Source organism: Juglans regia, chromosome 15 (assembly GCF_001411555.2).
Source record: "Juglans regia cultivar Chandler chromosome 15, Walnut 2.0, whole genome shotgun sequence".
NCBI lineage: Eukaryota > Viridiplantae > Streptophyta > Magnoliopsida > Fagales > Juglandaceae > Juglans > Juglans regia.
Genome location: NC_049915.1, coordinates 1489351 through 1515515, shown reverse-complemented (window position 1 = coordinate 1515515; position 26165 = coordinate 1489351). Strand labels below are relative to the sequence as shown.

Sequence of the window (26165 nt, the reverse complement as noted above, 5' to 3'; positions counted from 1 at the left end):
TCTTATTAGCTTGTATAAAACCCAGCATAGGAACCCCGCTTACCTGACTCCTGCAGCGCATTATCTATGACTTGAATACAGTCTCTATCCATCTCGTTACCTATTCATAAAAAATAATATAAACTAAATATTAAAGTCCAACAACACAAAATTGATCTTAGATAACTCAAGACCCAAACTCTAGATCATAATTCAGCAAGTTTAACCAACTCCAACAGCCAAATAACAATCCGGACAGCCCTCACTTCGACCCAAAATATTCTATACCAATCTCAGTATTGTCCAATACAAGCATAAAGACCAATGCCAATTCAAATTCCAATAACTCACACTTATTCCAACAGTTCGCAGTCCCAAACAATTACTAACAATTTAACCAACAATACTACACAAAGCACACTTCTTCCCATTCACAACTCCATAACAGAAAATATAAACTAATACCTCCAAAAATTAAACTGTACTAGACAAAGAAAATTAAATTCCATTCTAAAATAATTTCTCAACCACCAATCCAAACGACCCCCTCTTACCCCTCGGACTCGATCCGACACAACCAACAAAAACACAGTAAATAAGAATTAGAGCATAAATACATTTAAATCTCAAAAGTACTTTGGAAAAATACTTACAATGCTATAATATAATTTTTGAAAGATCACGGAGGTGCTAGAAGCGGCAACGCAGCAACAAAACAGTGCCAAATGCACTATGGCCGTGGGTCTCAAAAACCCACTTTTGAACGGGTGTAAACGAAGACCCGAGATTGATAGGGTAGGGCTTAGGGATGTCGGTGAGACTAGTGGTGGTGGTGGTTGGCCGTGGGTGGCGGCGCAATAGGCGGTTGAAGTGCAAAAACACCCAAAACGGAAATGTTGATGGTGGGGCTTCACCGGTGACAGATCGGAGGTGGGGTTGGGTCCATTGGGTTGCTAGAAGGTCGAGGATGATGTGGTGAGAAGATGGTGGCCGGAGGTGGCGCGATGCCGGCGCGGCGGCGCAAGGAATACCGCGGCTTCGTGTGGTGCGTGGAGGCTAACGGCGGCGCGGCTGGGGCTGGAAATCGGAGGGGGAGGTCGCCGGTGGGTGGGGGTGCTGGGAAGCCGGGCGGTGTCGACCACCGCCGGCGCACGGCGGCGGGTCGAGGGCAAACGGCGGACGCACGGGAGAGAGAGAAAGAGAGAGAGGCGCGGGAGGGAGAAGAAAGAAAGAAGAAAAGAAAAAGAAAAGAAAAAGAAAAAAAATAGAGAAAAAAGAAATGAGGTCCAATCCTCATAACTTGGGTCACGAAAATGTTCCAACTGAAACGATTTTAAAACAGCTAGTGAAATAAAATATTTCAAACACAGTGATTAACATGAAAATAATTAATTAAACCCAACAACAAGTTAATTTAATTTGAGAAGAAATTTAAACGCATAAAAATAATTAATTTAGAGAAAGCACTTCAAAAATAATTTTCACAAAATTAAAATCATAAAAATAACACAACTAAAAATTCAACAATTTTAAAACAAGAGAATAAATTTTAAATTAATAACAAATAATCTTTCAATTAAAAAAAAATACACTAAAATATGGAGTGTTACAATAAATGCAGTCTCCGTTGAAACTTTCTTCTTGGAGTCTGATGATATAGGCTGGTGTGGCTAATGGCTAATAGTCTTTGAGCCACGGTTTGACCGGTAGTTCTTTGCTTGAGTTTCACGCGTTTACGCTATATGCAATGCTGGGTAGTGTCTTCTTGCCACGGCGCAACATGTCATTGCTTGTTTCTATTTCTTACTCTGGTCAAAATGTTATTGTATGCCTTGGAATCTTAACTCTACCTGCAGGCTCTAGCTTCCAATCGTTCTAATGTCTTACACCAAAAAGCTTCTTGGAAGATCCCATTCATATATTGGCTCTTCCTATTCTGAATCTGAACCCAAGGAGCACGATGTATTCCTCAGTTTTAGAGGTGAAGACACCCGCAATACTTTTACCGACCATCTATATCAGGCTTTGGTTGATAAAGGGATTAGCACTTTCAAGGATGATGAAAAAATTGGGATTGGAAAACCCATTTCCCCGGAACTCTTGCTTGCAATTGAGAGGTCGAGCATGGCAGTCATCGTGTTGTCAAGAAATTATGCATCTTCCACATGGTGCTTACAAGAACTTGAAACAATTATTGACTGCATGAAAGAGAGGGAGATGAGAGTTTTGCCCATTTTCTACCATGTGGATCCTAGAGATGTGCGACATCAGACAGGCACTTTTGCAGTTGCCTTTGCCGAACATGAGATACGTTTTGAGAAGGACTTAGAGAAGGTGCGAACATGGAGAAATGCTTTGAGAGAAGTGGCTAATCTCTCCGGACGCCATTTACAGAATGGGTAACAATTACTAATCCTCCTTTTTTCTTCGTCTTAACTGCAAAATCGACTTTCAGTACTGTTATATATTAATTTTTTTTTTATTTTAACATATAAAATAAATAATAAAATTTATTATATCTTCCCTCTTCTTCTTTTGAGATAAATAGTATTATATATGATATAAATAAGATTTTTTGAGTTCGAATCATAACTTTACACTCTATCATATTTAATTAAATATTTTATATATTAAATTATTTATTAAGAAAGAGTCTAGCCTATATATTAAAGAGAATATTAAGATATAAAATAAATAATAAAACCTACCTCTTCTTATAAATTTAAACTTTTAAGATAAGTGATAATTATTCTGTTTGAATTATATATTAAAAATTTGGATTTAGATTTGCACCATGGCCAAAAGGCCAAACAAGCCTTTAAACTTTTCAAAATCTTAAGAGTTGGAAATCATAGTTGTATTGAAATCCTAATCCAAATTCTTTTATCCAAACACAACTCTAGTGTTGATCAGGTTAGTTGTTCCACATGAACAAGCAACACACCAACACGTTTGACATCTCTTTTCGTTTTGTGTTCTTTTGAGTTGATTTGTTGAAATAATTTTCTTCAATCCTTCTTATAGGCGTGAGTCAGAGTTTATCAAAACCATTGTTGATGGTATATTTCGTGAATTGAGTGATACACTCTCGATTGTTGATGAGGATAACCTTATTGGAATAGAATATCTAGTTAGCGAATTATTGGATTCGCATCTACAACCGTGGCGAAATGAAGTATGCTTTATAGGATTATGCGGGATGAGTGGGATAGGCAAGACGACACTTGCGCGAGTTGTATTTCAACGAATCCGGTTTAAATTTCAAGCTTGCAGCTTTCTTGACAATGTTAGTGCAGAATATAATATAGTTGCTCTGCAAGAAAAACTCCTTTCTGACATGAAGTTGAGGAATGAAAAAGATAAGTGGGATGTAAGCAAAGGAATGGCGGTAATAAAGAATAGATTGCGTCTCAAGAAGGTTCTTATTGTTCTTGATGATGTTGATAACAAAGAACAATTAGAAACATTAGTAGGGAACTGCAATTGGTTCGGCATGGGGAGTAGAATTATTGTAACCACAAAAGATAAGCATTTGTTGATAAGACATGGAGTTCCAAATGAAAATATATACCTGGTTAAAGGATTGAATGAATACAATGATGATCTTGATTTGAAGCTCTTTTGTCAAGAAGCCTTTGGCAAACCCTATTGTGGAACAGATTTTTTGGATCTATGCAAGGATTTTGTACGTTATGCTAGTGGCCATCCACTAGCACTTAAAGTCTTGGGATCCTCTTTATTGGGAAAAGGAAGAGAGGTATGGCAAAGTGCTCGAACTAAATTAAAAGCAATTCCAAATAAGGATATTCAGAAAAAACTTCAGCTTGGGTTTGATGCACTCGAGGACACAGAAAAAATTATTTTTGGATATTGCGTGTTTCTTTAATGGTGATTACAAAGATCGAGTAATAGATCTACTAGAAGGTTTAGATTGCTACCCTACCATTGATATAGAAACTCTTGTTGACAAATCTCTCCTTACTTGTTCTGGAAAAAGATTGTGGATGCATAATTTACTACAAAAAATGGGTTGGGAAATTGTTCGTGGTGAACACCGTCGGAATCCCGAAAAATGGAGTAGATTATGGCTTTCTAATGACATCCTTCAAGTGCTAAAAGAAAATACAGTAAGTGTAGTAGAAAAGTATATATTTGTGCGGTTTTTGTAAAATTATTGCAGCATCATTTTCAGAATTTAACCGCTTACTTCTTGTCTACTAGGGAACAGATAAAGTTGAGGGCATAATGCTGAATACGCCATCTCATGAAGCACAGTTGAATTCTAACGCCTTCTCAAATATGAAAAAGCTAGGACTGCTTAAAATCTATAACGTGTACCTTCCTGCAGGCCTCAGATATCTTTCTAATGAGTTACGTTTGATGGAATGGCATGAATATCCTTTGACTTCCATTCCAAATAATTTCCAGCCAGACAACCTTGTCGAACTGATTATGCCTCGTTGTCGCTTTGAGCAACTGCCCAAGGGATTTAGTGTAAGATTTTAACTTATACAACTTTGTTAATCTTTTCTTTTTTCCAATTTTTTTTTTTTTAATGAACTCTTGATTTACTTGTTTTCTCTTTTCATATTTACTTATTTTCTGATCACAGAACTTGAACAAATTGAAAGTCCTGGACCTGAGTAACTCCCAAAACTTAATCAAGACACCTGATTTCACTGGTTTCTCAAATCTTCAAAGGCTGATTCTCCAAGGTTGTACTAGATTGTACAAAGTGCATCCATCTATCCGAGTTCTCAATCGACTTGTTCTATTAAATCTCAAAGATTGCCAGAGTCTAGCTAGCCTTCCATACGAGATCAACTTGGAATCTCTAAAAACTTTTTTCCTATCTGGCTGTTCAAGCCTCATTAAGTTTCCAGAGATCGGGGAAAATATGAAACGTTTGTCAGAGCTTTACTTGGACAAGACAGCGATAGAAGAGGTACCATTATCAATTCAGAATCTAACTGGTCTGACTTTACTAAATCTTTCCGGCTGTAAGAATCATCCATCTGAATCATGGCATTGGTTGTTCTACCTCTCAGCACTAACCTCTTTAGTAGCTCTAGACTTGAGTGATTGCAATCTATCAGACGGAGCAATCCCTGGTGATCTTAGTGGCTTATCTTCACTGGAGTCTCTAATTTTGAGCAGAAACAATTTTACATGCTTGCCTGATAGCATTTCTCAGCTTTCCAAGCTTAAATTCCTCTACTTGGATAATTGTAGCAAGCTTAAATTATTGCCAAGTCTTCCCTTCAGTGGCGAAGTAGTAATGGCAAGACAATGTTCTTCACTCGAAAATTGTTCAAATCAAGTTATAGTACTGCAGACTTCATACGAAACAGAACTCACAATTATTAACTGTCTCAGCTCTGGTGATGATGAAAAATCCAAAGTTTCTTTGCTAGATAAGCACTTCCATCCACTGCGGTGGGAATACCAGGAGGTCTCTCTCTCTCTATCTCTCTCTCTCTCTCTCAAGAACACATTGAAGATACTATTGTCCTCAATTTTGGTTTGGTATTTATGCAGGAGCCAATTCAACATGGCAAAGGATTTCTTAGCAGTCTTCCTGTTACTCTAATTCCAAAGTGGTTCTACAATCAGGCATTAGGGTCATCTGTATCAATTCCATTACCACCTGGTCTTTCTAAGAATACTAGTTGGAAAGGAATTGCATTGTACACTGTTTTTGAAGTCGAGAAAATTTTGGGCAACGATTCTCCTTGTCAGAAATCACATAATATTCACGAGTTGATATATGATTTTGACATGCAGGATGGAGCTGATCTTGAAGATTGTACCATAATCCTTCATCCCCCTAAAGACCAAAGCGGTGTTGATTTATATAGACTCTGTTTATATATCTCGCATGCTAGGTTTAGGGACCAATTAGACAGACGTAGCTGCATTAGCCCTTCAATTTCAACCAATAGCCCAAGTGTTCGGTTTAAAGCATGTGGCGCTCGAATTCTCTATGAACACGACATGGTGGAGTTTATAGATGTTTTAAGACAAAAAGGTCGCGGTTTCCGTAATTCGCCTTCTCCTCCTCGAGCACTTGAGGTTGTCAAGCGTCGTTTCCCTAGAACTGAGAGAGTGCAGGTAAGATATACATACCATCTACTCTTTTTGTTTTATTTACTTTTTATTTCTCCCGGCAACCTGATTAATGCCCACAATTCTTATTTAGGACTTTGATGGAAGCTCTGTATACAATTTGTGTTTTTATGGATCAATTCAAACGTTGTTCCCCCGCTCTATCATCTGCAAAGATCCCTCGTTGACATTTGATTCACCCAGTTACTGGTACAAGGTGGATGGGAGTTGGTTGGGACTTGCTCTATGCGCTTCCTTTTCTGTCGGTGGCCACTCTTCAACTAGCATAGTTGCTAATAATTACCACCTTACTTTGTCTTTGAAAACCGATGAGGATAGTCTGGAACGTTTCCAGATCACCTATTGCCTCACTGAAGAAGATCTCAAGTTGTTACGGCGAGAACATAAATTGGAATGGTTGTGTTATATGCCGCGTAGGTCGTTTCCAGATTGGTTGAATGGGTGCCCTTTCATCGAGGCTTCAATTGCAACCGACTACCCCGGCTTAAGGATGCAACAGTGCGGCTTCCGTCTTCTGTTCCAACATGACGCCATGTTTCAGGAAGTAGTACAAACTCTAGATGCATGCCCTGATGAACGGCAGTTAATTACTAAGTTTTTAGAGCTATAAACATTAAAAACTAGTACTGGTGCAAACGGAGAATCGCTCAAGTCCGTCCCTCTGCGCGGAAGTTGTGGGCCACTTTCCCGGGAAGCTCTATCAAGAGGTGCCGTTGAATACAAACCTGCAACTTGTGGACTTCAAGGATTACCATGAATTTTGGTCACACGCTAAAACATTGTTATAGAATCAAATCTCTATACTTTAGGCTTAGCTGAGTGTCCAATGGCTTCCGCCAGCAATGTTCAAATACTCCCATTATCATCATCTCTGATCTTTCCTCTCCTATTTCTGAATCACCATGGGAATATGAAGTTTTCCTCAGTTTCAGAGGTTAAGACACTCGTTATACATTTACTGAACGTCTATATGATGCCTTGGTCGAGAGAGAGATTGTCACCTTTAAGGACGATGAAGAACTCAAAATAGGGAAATCCATTTCGTCTGAACTCGTATGTGCAATCAAGAAATCGAGAATGGCAGTCGTTGTCTTGTCAAGAAACTATGCATCTTCCACATGGTGCTTGCAAGAACTTGTAGAGATTGTTGAATGCGTGAAAGAGAGAGGGATGAAAATTTCCCCCATCTTCTATCACGTGGATCCAAGCAATGCTCGGCATCAGAGGGAGACTTTTGCAGATGCCTTTGTAGAGCATGACAAACGTTTCAAAGAACACAGAGAAGGTGCGAGTGTGGCGAGATGCTTTGACAAAAGCGGCCAATCACTCCAGATACTCCCTAAAGGATGGGTAAGGTTTAATCATCTACTTCTACCAAGTCTTCTTTTTTTCTTTTTCTTTTTCATTCTCCCGAGAAACACCAAGCATATGGCCATGGCGAATATATTCGATTCAAACAACAACTCTAAAACCCTGAATCTCAATCAATGGAAGTTATGTAATCGCCATATCTAAAAGCAAGAGCTTTGTGTGTGTGTGTGTAAGAAATGTTTGGTTCACAAAACATTTCTGCATCCTACAAACCTTGAAACTTGAATTAAGTTTCTTCTTAATCTACAAGTAATTAATATCTTAATTGTTTTGCGGAATTCCATGTATATATATATACACACTAATGCCAACTAATTACTCATAATAATGATTTGAAAGAAATCACAATTGACTAACTTTCAACAAGCATGATTCTGTTCGACCTGAATCTGCGTAAGTTCCAAATACCACCAACTACCTATCCAAAGAAGGAAAAGAAAAGTTGATGAACAAAATTAGCCCAATCGACCAGAGTGGCTGTGCTTAAGGGCCGATGCTAATAATCTTTTTGCTTGATAGTTCACGCAGGCATCATTGGATTTTAAGAACTCCACCTCCCCTGTTGCACCTTATAATCAGCTGCCTAGTATCTACCAAGTAAAAGTGGTTTTTGACCATTATTGTAAATTGAATACTACATGGCATTTTATAATCTATAGTGGCTGATATCTAGGGTTCCATTTAACTACTGAAATCCAAGTTTAATTTAATTTGTATAACTTTTAACAATAAAACAGAATACATATTGAATAATACGTTAATTTCTACTTCTTCAAGTTAGCATCAATATGTGCATATAACATCAAAGAACTAACTTATTTTCTTCGGTACACATAATTCATTCTTTAGATGCACACTGTGATTCCACAGCCAAAACAAGCTGGACTGAGGACTATGATGTTATATGCAATTTCAGACCTCTTTGCCTTGAGATGAAAAAGTAGAACATCCAAAGTTTCCTCTCTCTTTGGTTTTTCTTTGATCCCCCAAAACATTTTGGTTCTTTCTGACAGGTCTGAGTCGACACACATCCAAACCATTGTTGGAAAGATATCCTGTGAGTTGGATGGTACACTCTCAGGTGTTGACAAGGACAACCTTGTTGGAATGGACTCTCCCTTGTTGAGAAAATGCTTGCACAAGCTGTTTTTAAAAGGATCCGTAGTCAATTTCAAGCTAGCAGCTTTCTCAATGATGTTATAATGGAGCACGAAAAACATGGTTTAGCTACATTGCAGCAACAACTCATTGATTTGAAGTTAAAGAGTGAAAAAGATGAAGCATATGTGTGTAACAATATTATGGCCATAATGATTCTTCTGAAGTGTTCATATACTTTCTCTACACTGATTCATTGCTCTTGTCTTTCTAACGAGTTACATTATGGAATGGTATGAATATCCTTTGAGATCCATACCAAGAGGTTTTCAACCAGTCAAACTTGTTGAGCTCATAATGCCTCGCAGCCGCTTTGAGCGGCTACCAATGAGATTTACTGTTAGATTTTGAATTATGTTGTTTTTTCTTTCTTTTTTTAAATAAGTTCTTGACTATTGATTTTCCTATCTTTATTTTTCTATTTTATCACAGAATTTAAAAACGCTGAAACTCCTTGACCTTAGTGACTCTCGAAACTTAATCCTGACTCCTGATTTCACTGGATTCCCAAATCTTGAGAAGCTGATTCTTCAAGGCTGCACAAGATTGGAAAAGGTTGACCCATCTGTTGGAGCTCTTGAACGGCTTATTCTATTAAATTTGAGGGATTGCAAATGTCTTAGTAGCTTTCCACACGAGATCAACTTGAAATCTCTTGAAATTTTAATTCTATCTGGCTGTTCAAGACTCAAAAACTTACCAGAGATAGGACAAAATATGATATCCTTGTCAAAGCTTTATTTGAATGGGACTGCCATAGAAGAATTACCATCATCAATTGAGCATCTAACTAATCTAGCTCTATTGAATCTTCGAGATTGTAAAAGCTTTTTGAGTTTTCCGAGAGTCCTTTTTGGTTTGGCATCTCTTAAATCTCTTATTCTTTCAGGATGCAGGTGTCAACCAACTTTAGTTGATGTCCGTCTCAACTTTGCACAACTAATTTCTTTTTCTGTCCTATACTATTTGATACTGCCAAACACATATCTCCGCATCCTCACCTGTGTTGCACTTATTTTATGGACACATTTTTCATGTGTTGCCCGACAACATGAGTCAAAACCCATTAACTTATTGTTGCCAAGGTCGTTCTCAGGGTTAAGCTCTGTGGTGTCTCTAGATTTAAGTGACTTCAATCTATTGGATGGAGCTTTTCCTGATGATCTTAGTTGCTTATCTTCTTTACAGTCTCTAAATTTGAGCAGAAATGGCTTTATATGCCTGCCCAATAGCATTTCACAGCTTTCTAAGCTCAAATTTCTTTGCTTGGATAATTGTACCAAGCTTAAATCATTGCAAAATCTTCCCATAAGTACACAGTTGGTGATGGCACGAGAATGTAGTTCACTGGAAAATTATTCTGGTCAAGTGGTTGTGTTGACTTCTGGTGAAGCTGGATTCACTTTTATTAATTGTCTCAGCCTAGCCGATGATGAAGAATGCAAAGTAGGCGAGGTTTTCTTGCTTGATTCACAAGTTCGACCACTATGGCAAAGATACATGGAGGTTTCTCTCTCTCTCTCTCTCTCACTTGCCCGTACACTTGCGAACACTCACAAGTATATACCCACACTGAAAATATTTTTACTTAATTTCAATATTTTGCAGGAGAAAATTCATCAAAGCCAAGGACTTCAAAGCATTTTGCCTCAAACAGAAGTTCCGAAGTGGTTCAGCCATCAGAAATATGGGTCATCTGTACTGATCCGGATACCTTCTGATTTGTATGAAAATAGTAGTTGGAAAGGAATTGTGTTGTGTGCTATTTTTGTAGTCCACAAAGATTTGATCAGCAACATTTCACCTAGTCAGGATCCATATTTCCACAAGTTCATTCTCTAGAGAGCACGATACGGAAGTCGGAACCAGAGCAGGTGCAGAAAACTCGCATATGACTCGGGAAGGTGACCAAATCGTGGAGTTGAATGTAAAAATATTTTTAAGAATGCTGAGAAGAAATGGTTTTATGTAATTTTCCCTTTTTCGATCCCAACACTCGGGTTATTATTGGAGAGTGAATCATCGTCTGATCAATTCCATGTAAATGTCCAAAACATGAACCAATCCCAGTAGTTTTGTTTTTTAACAAATCCCAGTAGTACTTGTAGCAATCTTCATCATATGCATTCTGAGAGGATTCTGTTCTTTTTATTTTCTTACACTCAAATTATTGCCACACCATCACTATAATTCTGTCTTGGAAAAATAAATGAATAAATAATATTCACGACATTAATCCTAGAAAAAATCTAACGTTTCTTCCAAAATATCAGTCTCAAATAGAACACCTACCATAGACCAATCAAACCCAGGAGCAAAGGCATTAATCGACAGAGTCTGATTCGACGTAGATCATGTCCAGCAAGTCTGCATTGGAAAGTAAATTTCGAACTTTGTCGGAAAGTCTCTGTACATGAAACAAGATTAGGTTTCAAACCTCCTCCAACGCCCATGCATGCATCCTCACAGGAAGCAGATGAAAAGAGATGTCAAGAAGTGATAAATCCCTCTTCGCCTGAAGTCCACACCATACCTTGACTTGAATAATTTTCCAATGAAGCACATTCTCGTGCCATTACAAATTGTATGCATAAAGGAAGTTTAGGAATTGATTGAAGCCTGCCACATTTATCCAAATAAAGAATTTTAAGCTTAGGAAGCTGAGAAATTCTCTCCGGCAGCCGTGTAAAATTGTTTCCGCCCAAATTCAGAGAATGCAGTGAAGATAAGCGATCAAGATCATCAGGGAGTGCTCCGTCCAACAAGTTGCAATCACTTAAATCTAGAGAGACCAAAGAGCTCAACCTTGAGAACGACCTTGGCAACAAGAAGTTGATGGGCTCTAGCTCAGGAAGTTGGGCAGCGAAGAAGAAATATGCCCATAAAATAAGCGTAGCACAGACAAGGAAACTGAGATGTCCATGGGGCAATATTAGGAAAAATAGGATCAAAAAAGAAATTATTTGAGGATACGTGGCAGTGACACGCACTGAGGACAAACTATAAGAGCGTCCAAGCGAATGCCATGATCTAGTTGGTCGACACTCAAATCCTGATAAATTGAGCGTTTGAAGAGATGTCAAAGAACAAATCATGTCTGGAAAAGCCGAAAAGTTTTTGCAGTCTCGGAGATTCAATAAAGTCAGGCCACTTAGATGCTTGAATGATAATGGTAGTTTTTCAACAGCACTCCCATCCAAATAAAGCTTTGACAAACGTGTCATGTTTTGTCCAATCTCTGGGAATTTCTTGAGTGCTGAACAGCCAGATAAGATGAAAGTTTCAAGAGATTCAAAGTTGATCTCGGGTGGAAGGCTATAAAGACATTTGCAACCTTCCAGATCTAATAGAATAAGCCGATTCAGAGCTCTAATAGATGGATCAATCTTGCACAGGCTTGTACAACGTTGAAGGATCAACCTCTCAAGATTTGGAAATCCATCGAAATTAGGAATCTCGTTGAAGTTTTGAGAGTCACTCAGGTCGATGAGTTTTAAACGGTATAAATTCTGTTGCAAAACAATCAGTAAATATAGAATTAAATTAAGAAGTTAAGAACTCAATATAAGTGTATAATAAAAAAGACATCTGCAAAGATAAAAAAAACTTACACTAATAAACCCCTTCGGTAGTTGCTTAATGTGGCTGCAACGCATAATGAGTTCGACAAGGTTATTGGGTTGGAAACTCCTTGGCAAGGATTTCAAAGGATATCCATGCCAGTCAATGACAAGTAACTCATTAGAAAGATAATCGAGGCCATGAGGAAGGAGCACATTGCAGATTTTAAGCAATCTTAACCTCTTCATTTCTAAGAAGGCTTCAGCATTCAGCTCTTCCTTTTGTAGAAGTGAGTCTAGCACTATGCTTTCAACTACATTTGTTCCCTGAGAATCAATCAAGAACATGCAATTAAGTTGGTGAGGAAAATATCTGAAAAGTTTGCCAAATATGCTAAAAGCAAATACTTTTTTAAGTTTGATTCTACAATACTAATTCCCTTACTTTATTGTTCTTTAGCACGTTGAGGACATCCTCACAAAGCCACAACCGACTACGTCTTCCAGCCTCCATAGGGGATTCATTACGAACAATTTCCCAACCCACCTTTCGTAGTGAATCATGCATCCATAATTTTTTCCCTACAATGGTAATGAAAGATTTTTCCTTGAGAACCTCTATACCTATGTTTGGGAAGCAACCAGAATTATCTAGTATATCTACAACTCGATCCTTGTCCTCCCCATTGAAGAAACATGCAATATCTAAAAATAGCTCTTTCTCTGTATCCCAAAGTCCATCAAAGTTGAATCTATCTGCATCCTCACTGTTTCTATCAACAGCTTCTGCTTTTAGGTTATCCAGCTCAACTATCCATTGCTCTATGCTCTTCCCATACAGAGAGCAACCCAAGTTTTTAATAGTTGAAGGCAGGCCCTTGGCATAATTTACGAAATCCTTGCTAAGATCCAAAAACTCCTTTCCACAATTTGGTTTGCCGAAGGCTTTCCAAATAAAGAGCTGTAGAGCATCGGACTCATTCAGTTGTTTAGCCAAGCATACATCTTGCACTCCATGTCTTGCCAACAAATATCTATTTGTGGTGGTTATAATGATTCTACTTCCAGGGCCAAACCATTCACGGTTTCCTGCTAACATTTGTAATTGTATTTCGGTATCAACGTCATCAAGAACAATAAGAACCTTTTTGCGACATAGTCTGCTTCTTATCGCATGGATTCCCTTATGCACATTCCATGCATCTTTTTCACTCTTGAACTTCATATTATAAAGGAGTTGTTCTTGTAAAGCAGCTAAACCATATGATTTAGAAACCTCTCTAACATTTTCAAGAAACCTGCTAGCTTCAAATTTATGAAGGATTCGTACAAAGACAACTCTTGCAAGGGTTGTCTTGCCTATTCCACTCATCCCGCATATCCCTATAAAGCGAACATCATTTGATGCCAAATCTAAATGCAAATTCATTTCCTCAAGACGAGAGTTCATTCCAACAAGGTCATCACCAGCGACACTTGTGAGTGTATAATCAAATTGCAAGGATATCTCTTCAACAATGGTTCGAATAAACTTTGCCTCAGACCTTTAAGAAAGAACCAAAACCTCACGGTTAGTCAATGCAAACCAAATTAAAAGAGAGATGCAAGTGTAGATGTTCTATTCGTTCATCTTAAAACAGGAGTTCTCACATAAAAACTTGGTTGAGTTCTATTGGGTCCGAAGTCCTACAGTGCATCTAAAAATTGTGCTGTGCGTCCAGAAGATAAGATATTATGCTTTCTAGTTCTTTGATCAGAAAAGTATATATTGATCTTAACTTGAAGAATAATGAAACACTATATTATTCAAATGTACTTTCCTCTTCTTTTAAAAAATAGAGAAACTTAATTGAAATTTTGATTTTATGATTGTCTATGATTATTCTATAACATTGTACCTTATATTTATGCTCTTTAAAGGTTGCATTTGTGACTTCTTATCTTAGTTCAATAATAATTTGAATGTTATTTTGTTACGAGAAATTTAGATATTGTTTGGTTATACAGATAATATGAGATGAAAGTTGAATAAAATATTATTATAATATAATTTTTTAGTATTATTTGTTGTTTTGAAATTTAAAAAGATTGAATTGTTTATTGTATTTTGTTTGAAAGTTTAGGAAAATTGTAATAATTAGATAAAATGAAATGAGTTAGATAGTTTGTAAAAATAAACAAGCCCTTAATTAAATTTTAAAACTTTGTGTAAAATATTTAATTAATTTTTAAAACTTTGCATATAATCATTAAAAAAATTACCAAATATAAGGACATTAAAGGTAATGAGAACAGGTGTTGATGAACTGTGCTATTTTGCTGGAGGAAATAGTACCAGTTTAACTTCTTTAGATCAGTGTCAAATTTGTGGGCAGAAGACAGAAAAAAAGATTGTAATGCTACCCATTTCTCGACGACTTAAAAAAAAAAACTCCCGCTAAAAGACCAGAAAGTGTTACCCGTCTTCGATTTTGAATCCAGAGAGATTGGTCACTTCATGCAAAGCATCTCTCCATATTAGCATCGTCTCAATGTTTGTGAAAGGTCCATGTCTTTCAAAGGCATCTCCAAAGTTCCCTCGCTGATGACGAACTTCACTGGGATCCACATGGTAGAAAATGGGCAAAACTACCATCTTTTTCTCTTTCATGCATTCGCAAATCATTGAAAGTTCTTGCAAGCACCACCTGGAATGTGCATAATGTTGTGAGAATACGATGACTGCCATTCTGGATTTCTCCATCGCACTCGAGATTTCTGGAGCAATCCATTCTTCCCTCCTAGATTCTCCATTAATGTCCATAAAGGTACGAATACCTTTATTAACCAAAGCCTCGAACAGATGGTCGGTAAAATTATTGCGGGTGTCTGTACTCCTGAAACTAAGGAAAACATCATATTCCCATTCGGAACAAGAAGAGGAAAGAGAAGATGGCGGCTTTTGAACATTGCTGCTGGAGGAAGCTACCGGTGAATCTTTCATCGGAACATTACGTTGTAAATGATGTACAATGAATTTGATAAACTTTGACTCGGGCCTGTAAGAAGGAATGAAAATGTTTCGGTTAGTCAAAGAAACGCAAAAGAGATCTGTAAGTGCTGACGTTAATCAGAGAATCCAAATACTAAGCACATTGAATTGTTAGAATTTGAAGAAATCCACCCAACGAATTACCCATAAACAAATTAAAGGATCATCATCTGGTTTGTGTTCACAGTAAATCTAAGAGAATAAGTATACGTTATTTAATTCTTTGATATGAAATGTACACCAGACGGCTGGTCAGAGACGTTGGCCCCGATCTCGCTGTCCTTCACCTCTACCTGCAGCGAAAGCTAGCGGGAGGACCCTGTGCAACAGTCCACTACCCTAGGTAGGAGTGAAAACCGACCCCATCGGCACGGTTTTAAGATAAAACCGATGCTGACCGATAGTTTATTTTTGGGAGAGAATACCGGCCGAAACCGATCGATGGAGAGAAGAAACACCAGCCGTCTCGACACCGGCAGTTCACGGTCGGTTCATCGGCGAGTTTCATTTGAGAGAGTAGAGAGAGAGAGTGTGTGTCGCAGAGGAGAGAGAGAGGGGATGAAAAATACGATCGTGTCACTGGGAAGAAGACGCCCGAGGAAGAAGACGGCCTAATTTCAAAACGACGCAGTTTGGTTTAAACCAAATGGCGTCGTTCTACTTAATTTTTTTTTAATACGTTATGAATAAAACGACGCCGTTTGGTTTAATACCAAATGGCGTCGTTTCAGTTATGTTAAAACACAACTACAGACTTAAAACGACGCCGTTCCACTTAAACTTAAGTGAAACGGCATCGTTTTGAATACAGAATATATAAAAAAAATAACATTTCTTTAATCGGCCGGTTCAACGGTTTAAATTAGGTTCGAACCGACATTGAACCGGCCGATATCGGTTTACACTATTTTCTGCCGCACACCGACGGTTCTAAACCGGGTTCCGAGCTCCGATGGCCGGTCTGAGTCGATCTAGGTCGGTTTCTCGGTTTGTTGTACAGCCCTAACCTTGGGTGGTGGTGTAGAGCCACCAGCAGTAGCGGCATCTATGTATAGAGACACCTGAAACCTCCGACGACGGGTTGTGTCACCGGAAGAGGACCTACATCATGTGGGAAGCCAGCAAGCAGACAACCCGCCAACCATGCGACCGGCATGCACAACCTCGGCCCGCCGACATTTTCTACATTCATCGCAAAGTCCCCCACTCCATGGCGAGCAAGTGCAAGCTTGCTCGTTGCAACATCCATGGCTTTGAAGACATAGGCCCAGTCCATTGAAGGGGGAGGGGCGGGATATTCCCCAGAACCGGGATAATCGAACCTAGCCCACGGGAAGAATGGTATAAGCGACAACACACCCCCATCCAAGTAATGGGCAAAAGGCTGTGTCACATTAAATGCACCGACATGGAGCGCGAGCATGAGATCTCGACTGAAGATCATGTTACTGACAAACAATTGTTGTATTTAATGCGGCAGTTTGACAATCTGAGCTGACAAGTCCCCAACAAGGAGGATATAAGTAGCGTAAAGCTGACAAATGAAGGATATAACTTTGTACGCATTCCTGACTCTCTCTCTGTCTCCCTTTTCTCTCTGGTCTTCTCATGGAAATTGTCTTCTGATTTGGGGCATTGGAGGTGTCTCGGCACCTGATCACCCCATTGTATTGCTTTTATAGGTTCAAGGTGCGGTTCGTCCTGGCATATACGAAACACATCTTAATAGTTGTTTTCAATCTAATAGCATAGACATGCCTTTTGTAAGCTAGCAACGACCTGCTCGACCCAATAGTAGAGGAGGTAGATGGGCTACTCGTCTCAAGGTTTATTCGAGAAGCCCCAGAATGGCTTCCCAACATGGTTCAAGTGCAAAAGTCAAACAACAAGTGGAGGAAGTCAAACAACAAGTGGAGAATGTGCGTTAACTTCATCGACTTGAATAAGGCATGCCCGAAGGACAGCTTCTTATTGCCAAGTATAAACCTGATCGTCACACAACAACCGATCACAAAATGCTGAGCTTTATGGACGCCTACTCCGGATACAACCAAATCCAGATGAGCCCTGAAGATGAAGAAAAAACCATTTTCGTTACAGATCGAGGCCTATACTGCTATCGGGTAATGTTGTTCGGCCTAAACAACACAAGAGCCACTTACTAGAAGTTGGTTAACCAAATGTTCAAGAACAAAATCGGGATGGAAGTATATGTCGATGACCTGCTCATCAAAAGCAAAGAGCTCGAGGGCATCTCGACAATCTGCGAGAGACCTTTGCAGTCCTCAAGTATGGGATGAAGCTCAATTTGGCGAAGTGCACCTTCAACGTAGGGTCGGGAATGTTCCTCGGATTCATGGTCTAGGAAGAGGCATTGAAGCTAATCTAGAAAGGATTTAGGCCGTGATCAACATGAAGTCCCCTTGCACCATCAACGAAGTACAAAGGCTTAAAGGGAGAATTGCGACACTCAACCGGTTTGTTTCCAAGTCATTCGACAAATGCTTGCCGTTCTTCCAAGTGGTGAAACGACGATTGCGAAGAGGCATTTACCCGGCTCAAGGAATACCTCGCTTACTTGCCCTTTTTTAGCCAAACCATACCAGGAGAGACCCTGTATCTCTATATATCGGACACGGTTGTTGCCATCTCCACGACACTAATTATAGAGTAGGGCATGACGCAAAGGCTTGTTTAGTACACCAGTAGGGAATTAAGAGGAGCGAAGCCAAGATATCCATTGATGGAGCTATTGGCATTCGCACTAGTGGTAGTTGCTTATCAACTTAGGCCTTACTTCGAAGTGCATCCGATAAAGGTCGTGACGGAAGTGCCGTTGAAGAAGGCTATTCAGCGCCTAGACACGTTCAGGCGCCTAGTTTTTTGATCGATCAAGCTAAGTGAGTTCGACATCGACTATGTCCTTTGGACAACCATCAAAGGGCAAGCCCTAGCAGACTTCATTTCAGAGATGATCAGACTCTTTAGAGATGCACCCACCCTACTAGAAAGCAACCAATGACGCATCTACATTGATGGCTCATCATGTTGGAAAGGGGGGGGGGAGGTGTAGGAGTACACATGATCACCGACAAAGGCGAGGAGACCTACTACTCAATAAGGCTTGAGTTCAAAACTACAAAAATGAAGCAGAATATAAGGCTTTGCTAGCAGGTCTTTCCATCATATGAGGGCTTTGGGCACAACAAACGTGAAGGTGATGGCAGACTACGAGGTAGTGGTGAATCAGGTTAAAGGGAAATATGTGGAGAAGAGCGAAAGACTCCAACTCTATCTGCAATGGGTGTGGGAAGAGAACGAACACTTTCAGGACTTCGCCATCAAATGAATCCTCTGAAAGGAAAACTGAAGGCAAACCAGTTGGTGCAGGCTGCATTGGGCATGGACGACATGAAACTACCAGGGGTAGCATTCACCAAGGCAGTAAGGCTCTCGATCGTAAGAATAGAGATCTCGGAAATAGGGGGTTTTGTACCTAAATGGGGTCATGAGATAAATTAGTTCTTAAGGGATGTTTGAGAAATGAGATGAGATGAAAATTTTGTGAATAGTAGTAAGATGGTTTGTGAATAGTAATGAAATAGTTTGAGTTATGTATTTATTGGGTTTGGGAAATAAGAGAGAAAAAGTAGAATAAAAAATATTATAAAGTTAAAATATTGTTATAATATAATTTTTTAATATAATTTGAAAATGTTGAATTATTTTTTGTATTTTGTTTGAAAGTTTTGAAAAATTGTAATAATTAGTTTGGAAACGTTGTAATGATTAATTTAAAAGTGTTTGTATTTGAGTGATGTTTTGGAAGGAAATGAGATGTGATGAGATACAAGTTATTTCTAAACAATCCTTTAACCACTAGAGAGTTGTCGAGACAAAAGGAAAAGGAGAGGAGAGTAAAAAACAGAGCAGGCCGATTCGTCCTGGGGATGGGAAGCTATACAAGCAGGGTTTTTCTTCCCCCCTCCTTAGGTGTATCTCATGGTAGAAATACATGAGAGAGTATGTTGAAACCACTCGAGCGTGAAGACCCTAGCAGGAAAGGCGATGAGGGAACTCCTAGAAACTTCCAACCTCATCTCGACACAAAGAAGAACTTCTTGAACTAATTGTTGACGCGGGAGAGTCGCTATTCAGGGCGGTCCATCCCAAATTTGGATTGGGACCTAAAACTACACACATTGCCCTCACGACCTGAATCTAATGGATGTAGAAGAACTCCCTCGCTATCAGGTCAGGATATTTCTCATCCTTGGCACCTAGCACCATGCACCAAATGACGTAGCAAAACATCAATATCTTTTTCTTGATAAGTAATAAATTATTTCTTTGATAAAGAAAATAGGCATAGTCTAGGTACACTGGAAGTATACATGTGAATACACCTATTTAAGAACTAGAAACAGTTACAAGGAAATCTTGGAAGCTAAGGCCATTCAAATCTAGAGCAATGGCCCACAAAAACAAAATCTTCCAGAAAAAAACTCCTAAACTCTTCCAAGGAGTGCTCATGATCCTAAAAAAACCTCTCGTTTCTTTCACACCATATACACCAAAAAATACATATGGGAGTCATCTTCCACACGGCCGCGATATGTGGTGTTCAAGTGATCCCTCTCTAGCTTGCTAATAGTTTCACCACCCTACTCGGCATAACCCAAGCTATTCACATTCTACTGAAGAAGTAATTCCAAATATCTCAAGTAAAATCACAGTGTAAGAGTAGATGGTTTGCTGTTTCACCCCTATTTCTGCACAAACAGCACCAATCTATGATGATAAGGCCATCGTCTAAGATTATCTATGGTCATAATCTTCCCTAGAGCTATTGTCCAGACAAAGAATGTAGCTTTGGTTGGTGCTTTACTCCTCCATATGGTCTTCCATGAAAAATTATGTCTTTGTTGCGTAGTAATAGAGTCATAGAAGGAGCGTACTGAGAACTTCCTTTCCTAAAGGGTCTCCATTCCAGCAAATCTTCAATTGTGGCTGCAATATGAGTGATGTACAACAAGTTCAGAAACTCCACCAAACCAGTCACTCCCCAATCATGCGCATCCCGAGTAAGGCTACTATTCCACTCTTGTGAACCTTGGTTAATTACCCGCAAATTAGCCACCATAGCTTCCTTCTCCCTTGCAATACTGAAAATTGTGGGATAAGCATCCTTCAAGGCCGTGTCTCCCACCCACACATCCAAGCTGATCCTACTCCCATCCCCCAAACACAACCGAGTGTTACTAGCAAAGGAGCACCAACCTTTCCATATATACTTCCATAGCCCCACTCTATAAGCCCCCCTACCTTATTTAGAACACCAACCCCCCCGTTCACTACCAAACATCATGTCGATTGCCCATTTCCATAAGGCACCCCTCTCATAGTTATAACGCCACAACCATTTACCTAACAAGGCCTTATTAAAATCCTTCACATTTCTAACCCCCAAGCCACCATCCCTCAAAGGAGAACATACCTTGTCCCACCCTACCAAGTGGAATTTAAATTCATCTCTTATTCCACTCCATAAAAAGTCCCATTGAATTTTCTCCATTCTAGTTGCAATGCTAGCGGAAAGAGGAAATAAAGATAAGTAGTATGTGGGAATGTTGGATAAAGTACTCTTGATAAGAGTGATATGCCCCTTTTAGATAAATACAACCTTTTCCACTTGGCCAGCCTCCACTCAAATTTTTCCAACACCACCTCCCAAATTGTCTTAGCTTTGAAGGAAGCCCCCAACGGAAATCCAAGGTACTTCAATGGCAATGAAGAAACCACACAACCCAATATGTCAACCAACCCTCTGATATTGTTTACATCACCAACCGCGACCATCTCCGTCTTAGCAAGATTAATCTTCAACCCGGACACCACTTCGAAACAAAGTAAGATGGCCTTCAAAGATTGAATATACCATGCATTTGCCTCACATCAAAACATCAATATCTTCCACGCATTAGTGTGGAGTTGTGCCAAGGCTAACCCAAAGAAGTCTAGAGTCCAGAATGTCCAGAACAGGGCGGTAGAAAGGAAGTCGCAACCCGTTCGAGAATATCATAGAAAGCTTTCTTGGCAAACCCTTTCGAGTCCATGGCCCCCTAGCGGGGTCCAAGGATCTCCAAGGTAATGTAATCTAATATCCTAAATGAATCGGGCACAACATACATGTCTAAGTGAGAGGTAGAAGCAGACCAATGCTATCCATTAAAATACTGGGCCTATGTTTGTAATGCTTTAAGGCCCAGGAATCGGGATAATCGAACCTAGCCCATTGTCATGGGAAGAAGGCCTAGATGGGTATAAGCGACGACGCATCCCCATCCAAGTAACGGGCAAAAGGTTGTCACATTAAATGCCCTGGCATGGAGCGTGGATGAGATCCTGACTAAAGATCCTATTGCTGACAAAGAATTGCCGCATTTAATGCAACAATATGGCAATCTGAGTTGACAAGACTCCAACATGGTGGATATAAGTAGCATAAAGATGACAAAAGAAGGATATAACTCTGTACGCATTCTTGACTCTCTCTCTCTCTAGTTCTCCCACAGAAATCATCTTTTGACTTGGGTATCGGACACGCCCCAAAGACACCCAACCATCCTATTTTATTTATTTTACAGCTTCAAGGTGTGGTCTGTCCTAGCTGTTATAAAACCCATCTTAACAATCCCATCAAGTCATTCACGAAGAGCAATGTGTCGCCCAGCCACCCGTGAGCTCATGGAGCCACTGGCAGCTAGCCACTAAACTAGTGGGCATTCTGTCACCGCCATGGGGTTCCCATGACAGCATGCCCGAGAAGCTAGTACATCCCCCTTGCGGTGCGCAACGAGTTCCTTGCGGCCACAATGGCATGCCCGAGAAGCTGGCCTACCACCCTTCTGGCAGGCAACGAGTTTCCTCTCCCCGCGGTGTGCCCAGAGCTGCCACAAACACATGACCAAGAGGAATTGCGGACAAGACTGGGGAAAGAATGTCAAGGAGTCTTTCTCACTGGTCTCACAATGGTGGGTACGACAAAATACGAGCACGCGGACATGTAAATTGGGTGAAACCTTTATATATATAATTATCTGAACTTTGTCTCCGAACTAAATCTAGTAATATCTACTACCTTTAGACTATGAAACCTTTAAAAGTCCATCAATTAAATCATGCTTTTTTGGTGATGGAACACGTACCTTTTTAGCTGAGAGAAAGAAGGGAACTTACGATTACTTTGTATCACTTACAATAATAGAAATGAAAGCCGATTTTGCAGTTAAGACGAAGAAAAGGATTAAAAGAGGATTAGTAATTGTTACCCATCCTGTAAATGGAATCCGAAGTGATTACCCACTTCTCTCAAAGCATTTCTCCACATTCGCACCTTCTCCAAGTCCTTCTCAAAACTTATCTCATGTTTGGCAAAGGCCTGAGCGAAAAAGCCCCTCTGATGTCGCACATCACTAGGATCCACATGGTAGAAAATGGGCAAAACAGTCATCTTCCTCTCTTTCATGCATTCAATAATTCTTGCAAGTTCTTGTAAGCACCATACCGAAAATGCAAAATTTTTTGACAACACGACCACTGCCACGCTCGAATTCTCAATTGCAAGCAAGAGTTCTGGGGAAATGGGTTTTCCAATCCCAATTGTTTCATCCTTAAAGGTGCGAATCCCTTTATCAGCCAAAGCGTGATATAGATGGTCGGTAAAAGTATTGCGGGTGTCTTTGCCTCTATAACAGAGGAATACATCGTGCTCCTTTGTTTCAGATTCAGAATATGAAGAGGAAATATACGAATGGGTTGTTCGAACCTTTTTGGTGTAAGACATTATGATTGCAAGCGATACAATGACATATTGAGTCGAGTAATAAATAGAAAGAAGCGAGAAGACTATCGAGCAACGCGTAAAGCGTCAACGGAACTCAAGCAAAAAAATAAGTACCGATCGATGTTCGAACCGTGTCTGAAGCAAATAATTGTTACATCATGAACGAACAAAATGTCGGAATGAGGTAAGGTTTGAATTTTCAACGTATAAACAAAGAAGACAGACGCACATATAAAATATCAAAGTGACAGATAATTGATCAAAGAGTTTTCTTCTCCTCTTAGTAGTCTTCCCCTTTCGATACGTACATTTCTGAATATCTACCCATCCATTCATCACAACTGAACTCCAACGCCATCGATACCCCACTAACTCAACCTGCCAACCAACTGAAATCTAACAACTGAACTCCATCGCCATCAATCAGGGCCGGCTCAATAATTAGTTAGGGGGCTAAGGCAAAAATTTTGCTTGAGGCTTGTTTTTAAAAAGCAAAATTAAATATATTAATTTTTTTTATAGAATAAATATATTAATTTTAATTTTAATTTTTATATTATATTTTTATTTAAAAATAATTCCTATCGTTTGACAAAGTAAAATTACTGATTAAGATTTTATACCACTTTTTCAACTAATAATCGACTTAATCTTTATTAGAAAACTTTTGATTTATAGAGGATTTTATCAAATCTAGTTTTACAAGACGTGCTTTAGACTCTTGGAGCCCTTGGGAACATAATTGTTCTCAACTATTCTCAGATGTTCTCAAATTCTTCTTTTTTCTCTCTCATTTCTTAAAATTCAATAAAACACCTTAACTCAAACTATTTCATTACTATTTACAAACTATTTTATTACTATTCACATATATCATGATATATTCTTAGTATCCAAATGAGCCATAGAAGCAACTATAATCATTATTGTCAATAAAGTTATATAAATAACCTACACATTTGGAAAAGTTAGCCCTTGCCTCTACAAAGGATTATACAAAAAAATTTATGAACACTCGAAAATTAGATTTTACTATTTATAATTTTTACATTATATATTAAACTACTAATGACAAAAAAGAAGTCTATTTTTAGAATGAGAGTACTTGAAATAATTATTATGTGGGATACTTTCAAAACTAATAATGACATAATATTTATTTAATACTTTTGATATTCTCATTGAGTTAATTAATTTTTTTAATTAGATATTTTTTCTATTTAAACAATTCTAATTTTTTTTTTTTTCTGGGGTGCCTTCTTTCACTAGGGGCCTTAGGCAATTGCCTAACTTGCCTAATGGAAGAGCCGACCCTGCCATCAATACCCACTAACCATTCCCGCCAAAACCCCAACCAACCAAATCCTTTCCAACAATGCCCATAGAAAAGGAAAAAGAAAGTCTGGAATCACTCATTGAACGTACAAAGGCTTTAACTTGGGATGACATTATTCTAGTTCCTGAAGCAGACGCAGAAACAAATATTTTGAACCATGCACTGATTGGTAAGTTGGTCTCTTCCAAAAATTTGAACAAGCATATTTTTCATTCCACAATCCGTGCGGTATGGAGCTTCATACAAGGACTCACCATTGAAGATTTAGGACCTAATGTATTCCTTTTCACCTTTCCATCACCGACTATGAAAAATCGAGTTTTTTCACAAAGGCCTTGGAATTTTAAGGGTTATCATATGGTGCTCAAAGAATGGCCTCCAGGTTTAAATCTTCAAGAAATAGACCTAATCCATTCGGCTTTTTGGATCCAAATATATGGGTTACCCCTAGAAATGATGACTAAACATAATGCAGCAAAAATAGGAAGAGTGCTTGGTTATTTAGTCGAAATTGATCAAGCTTTCCTTCCTACCAATGGGGTCAAACAATGTCTAAGGATTCGTGTAGAAATTAACACAGAAAAGCCCCTATACGAAGGGTTCACTCTTCCGTGTTCCAATCGTCAACCAGCAAAGGTCAGCTTTAAATATGAAAGGCTTTTGGAATTCTGTTATAGTTGTGGAAGAATTGGTCATCTTCTACAGTCATGTCATATTTTCCCCAATCCATCGGAGGAACTTTTTTTCTGTCCTTGGATGCGAGTAGAGTCCCAAGAGTTAAGAAGATAGATGTGTTTTGAAGAATCCCAAAGAGACCAACAAAGTACCCAGGCCCTACATCTATCAAACCAAATGAACTTCATCCCTCCTACCCTTCCGCTAGTTCGCATTAAAGAATCAGTCATCCCAATGTTTCATGAAGGTTCGGGAACAAGCGACCTAGCCAAAAAGAGCAACATAGTTGAGCACCTGGGGAAAAGTGATTATTGTCAATACAGAAGAAGGCCAGAGGAAGGAATTTTGTATCAAGAAACTTTTCTCTGCACTACCAGGCGAAGAAGGAGAAACCCTAAGGGGTAACACTATTCATTTCAAATCACTATATTAGGACTCAGTCATATCACCACATAGAATTGTTTAAACTCACTAGACAAAGGCTTCAGATCCCATTAAGGTGAGCAGCCAAAATTTCATGAAATAATTTGAGCCCTGCTTCACCAACACACTTGTCTGCCAATGAACCTCTATCACTCCATGTGTCCCGCACATCATTAAACTAGTTCCCTCTGAATATAGAAAATCAATGCAATGTCCCTCTGGCCTTACCCCTCAACACAAAGTAATCTGACTCACTGAAATCTGGCAAAGAACCCATTGGGCCTCTTTCAATCGAACCCAAGTCCAACCCATCATTCATCAAACAGTTCATTTCCCAACTCAAAGATAAAAAAAATCCCATTTGAGTTTCAGAACCCGAGTCACAACATATCACTTTTAGTTAGCCCATCTGGTAAGGCCTGTTTTGCAATCAATACCATTCAACTGAGCCCAACAAATATTTTATCTCCTACACATCAACCCAACCCATCCTAGCCCGAGCCCCAAGCCATATTCACCCAGTTCGAACCTCCCCCTTTGACTCTAACCCTGCCAGAAATGAAAATGCCATCATCTGTCAATCCTTAATACCCAACTCTCATCCAAAATGATACTATGAGGAAGAGGAAAACTCCATTAACAGAGATGGAGCAGTTCTGT

At 39.2% G+C, this 26165-nt stretch overlaps 3 protein-coding genes across 6 annotated transcripts; 2 read left to right on the top strand and 1 right to left on the bottom strand.

Moving 5' to 3' along the window:
• Positions 1-1694: 1694 nt before the first annotated feature.
• On the top strand, positions 1695-8820 carry LOC109020295 (disease resistance-like protein DSC1). Of its 2 annotated transcripts, XM_035685862.1 has the most exons (7): positions 1695-2378; positions 3004-4106; positions 4201-4473; positions 4592-5431; positions 5518-6090; positions 6179-7455; positions 8490-8820. In XM_035685862.1, the coding sequence occupies exons 2-6, from the start codon at positions 3813-3815 to the stop codon at positions 6713-6715; spliced, it is 2517 nt and encodes an 838-aa protein (XP_035541755.1). In that variant the 5' UTR covers positions 1695-2378; positions 3004-3812; the 3' UTR covers positions 6716-7455; positions 8490-8820. The 2 variants fall into 2 exon arrangements, with proteins under 2 accessions (XP_035541755.1, XP_035541756.1); XM_035685863.1 differs by lacking the exon at positions 3004-4106 and having other exon boundaries at positions 1696-2378.
• Positions 1858-3764, top strand: LOC118344727 (TMV resistance protein N-like). The gene is made up of 3 exons (XM_035686045.1): positions 1858-2378; positions 3004-3664; positions 3729-3764. Exons 1-3 carry the CDS (start codon positions 1858-1860, stop codon positions 3762-3764), a joined length of 1218 nt encoding a protein of 405 aa, XP_035541938.1.
• On the bottom strand, positions 7462-23117 carry LOC109020787 (disease resistance protein RUN1-like). 3 transcript variants are annotated; one of them, XM_035685860.1, is made up of 6 exons: positions 22933-23068; positions 22557-22891; positions 14654-15232; positions 12640-13738; positions 12246-12521; positions 10182-12143 (listed from the first exon to the last, which is right to left on the bottom strand). In XM_035685860.1, exons 1-6 carry the CDS (start codon positions 22990-22992, stop codon positions 11124-11126), a joined length of 3369 nt encoding a protein of 1122 aa, XP_035541753.1. In that variant the 5' UTR covers positions 22993-23068; the 3' UTR covers positions 10182-11123. The 3 variants fall into 3 exon arrangements, with proteins under 3 accessions (XP_035541754.1, XP_035541753.1, XP_035541752.1); XM_035685861.1 differs by lacking the exon at positions 10182-12143 and adding an exon at positions 7462-8619 and having other exon boundaries at positions 22557-23117; XM_035685859.1 differs by having other exon boundaries at positions 22557-23117.
• Between the last annotated feature and the right edge of the window lie 3048 nt (positions 23118-26165).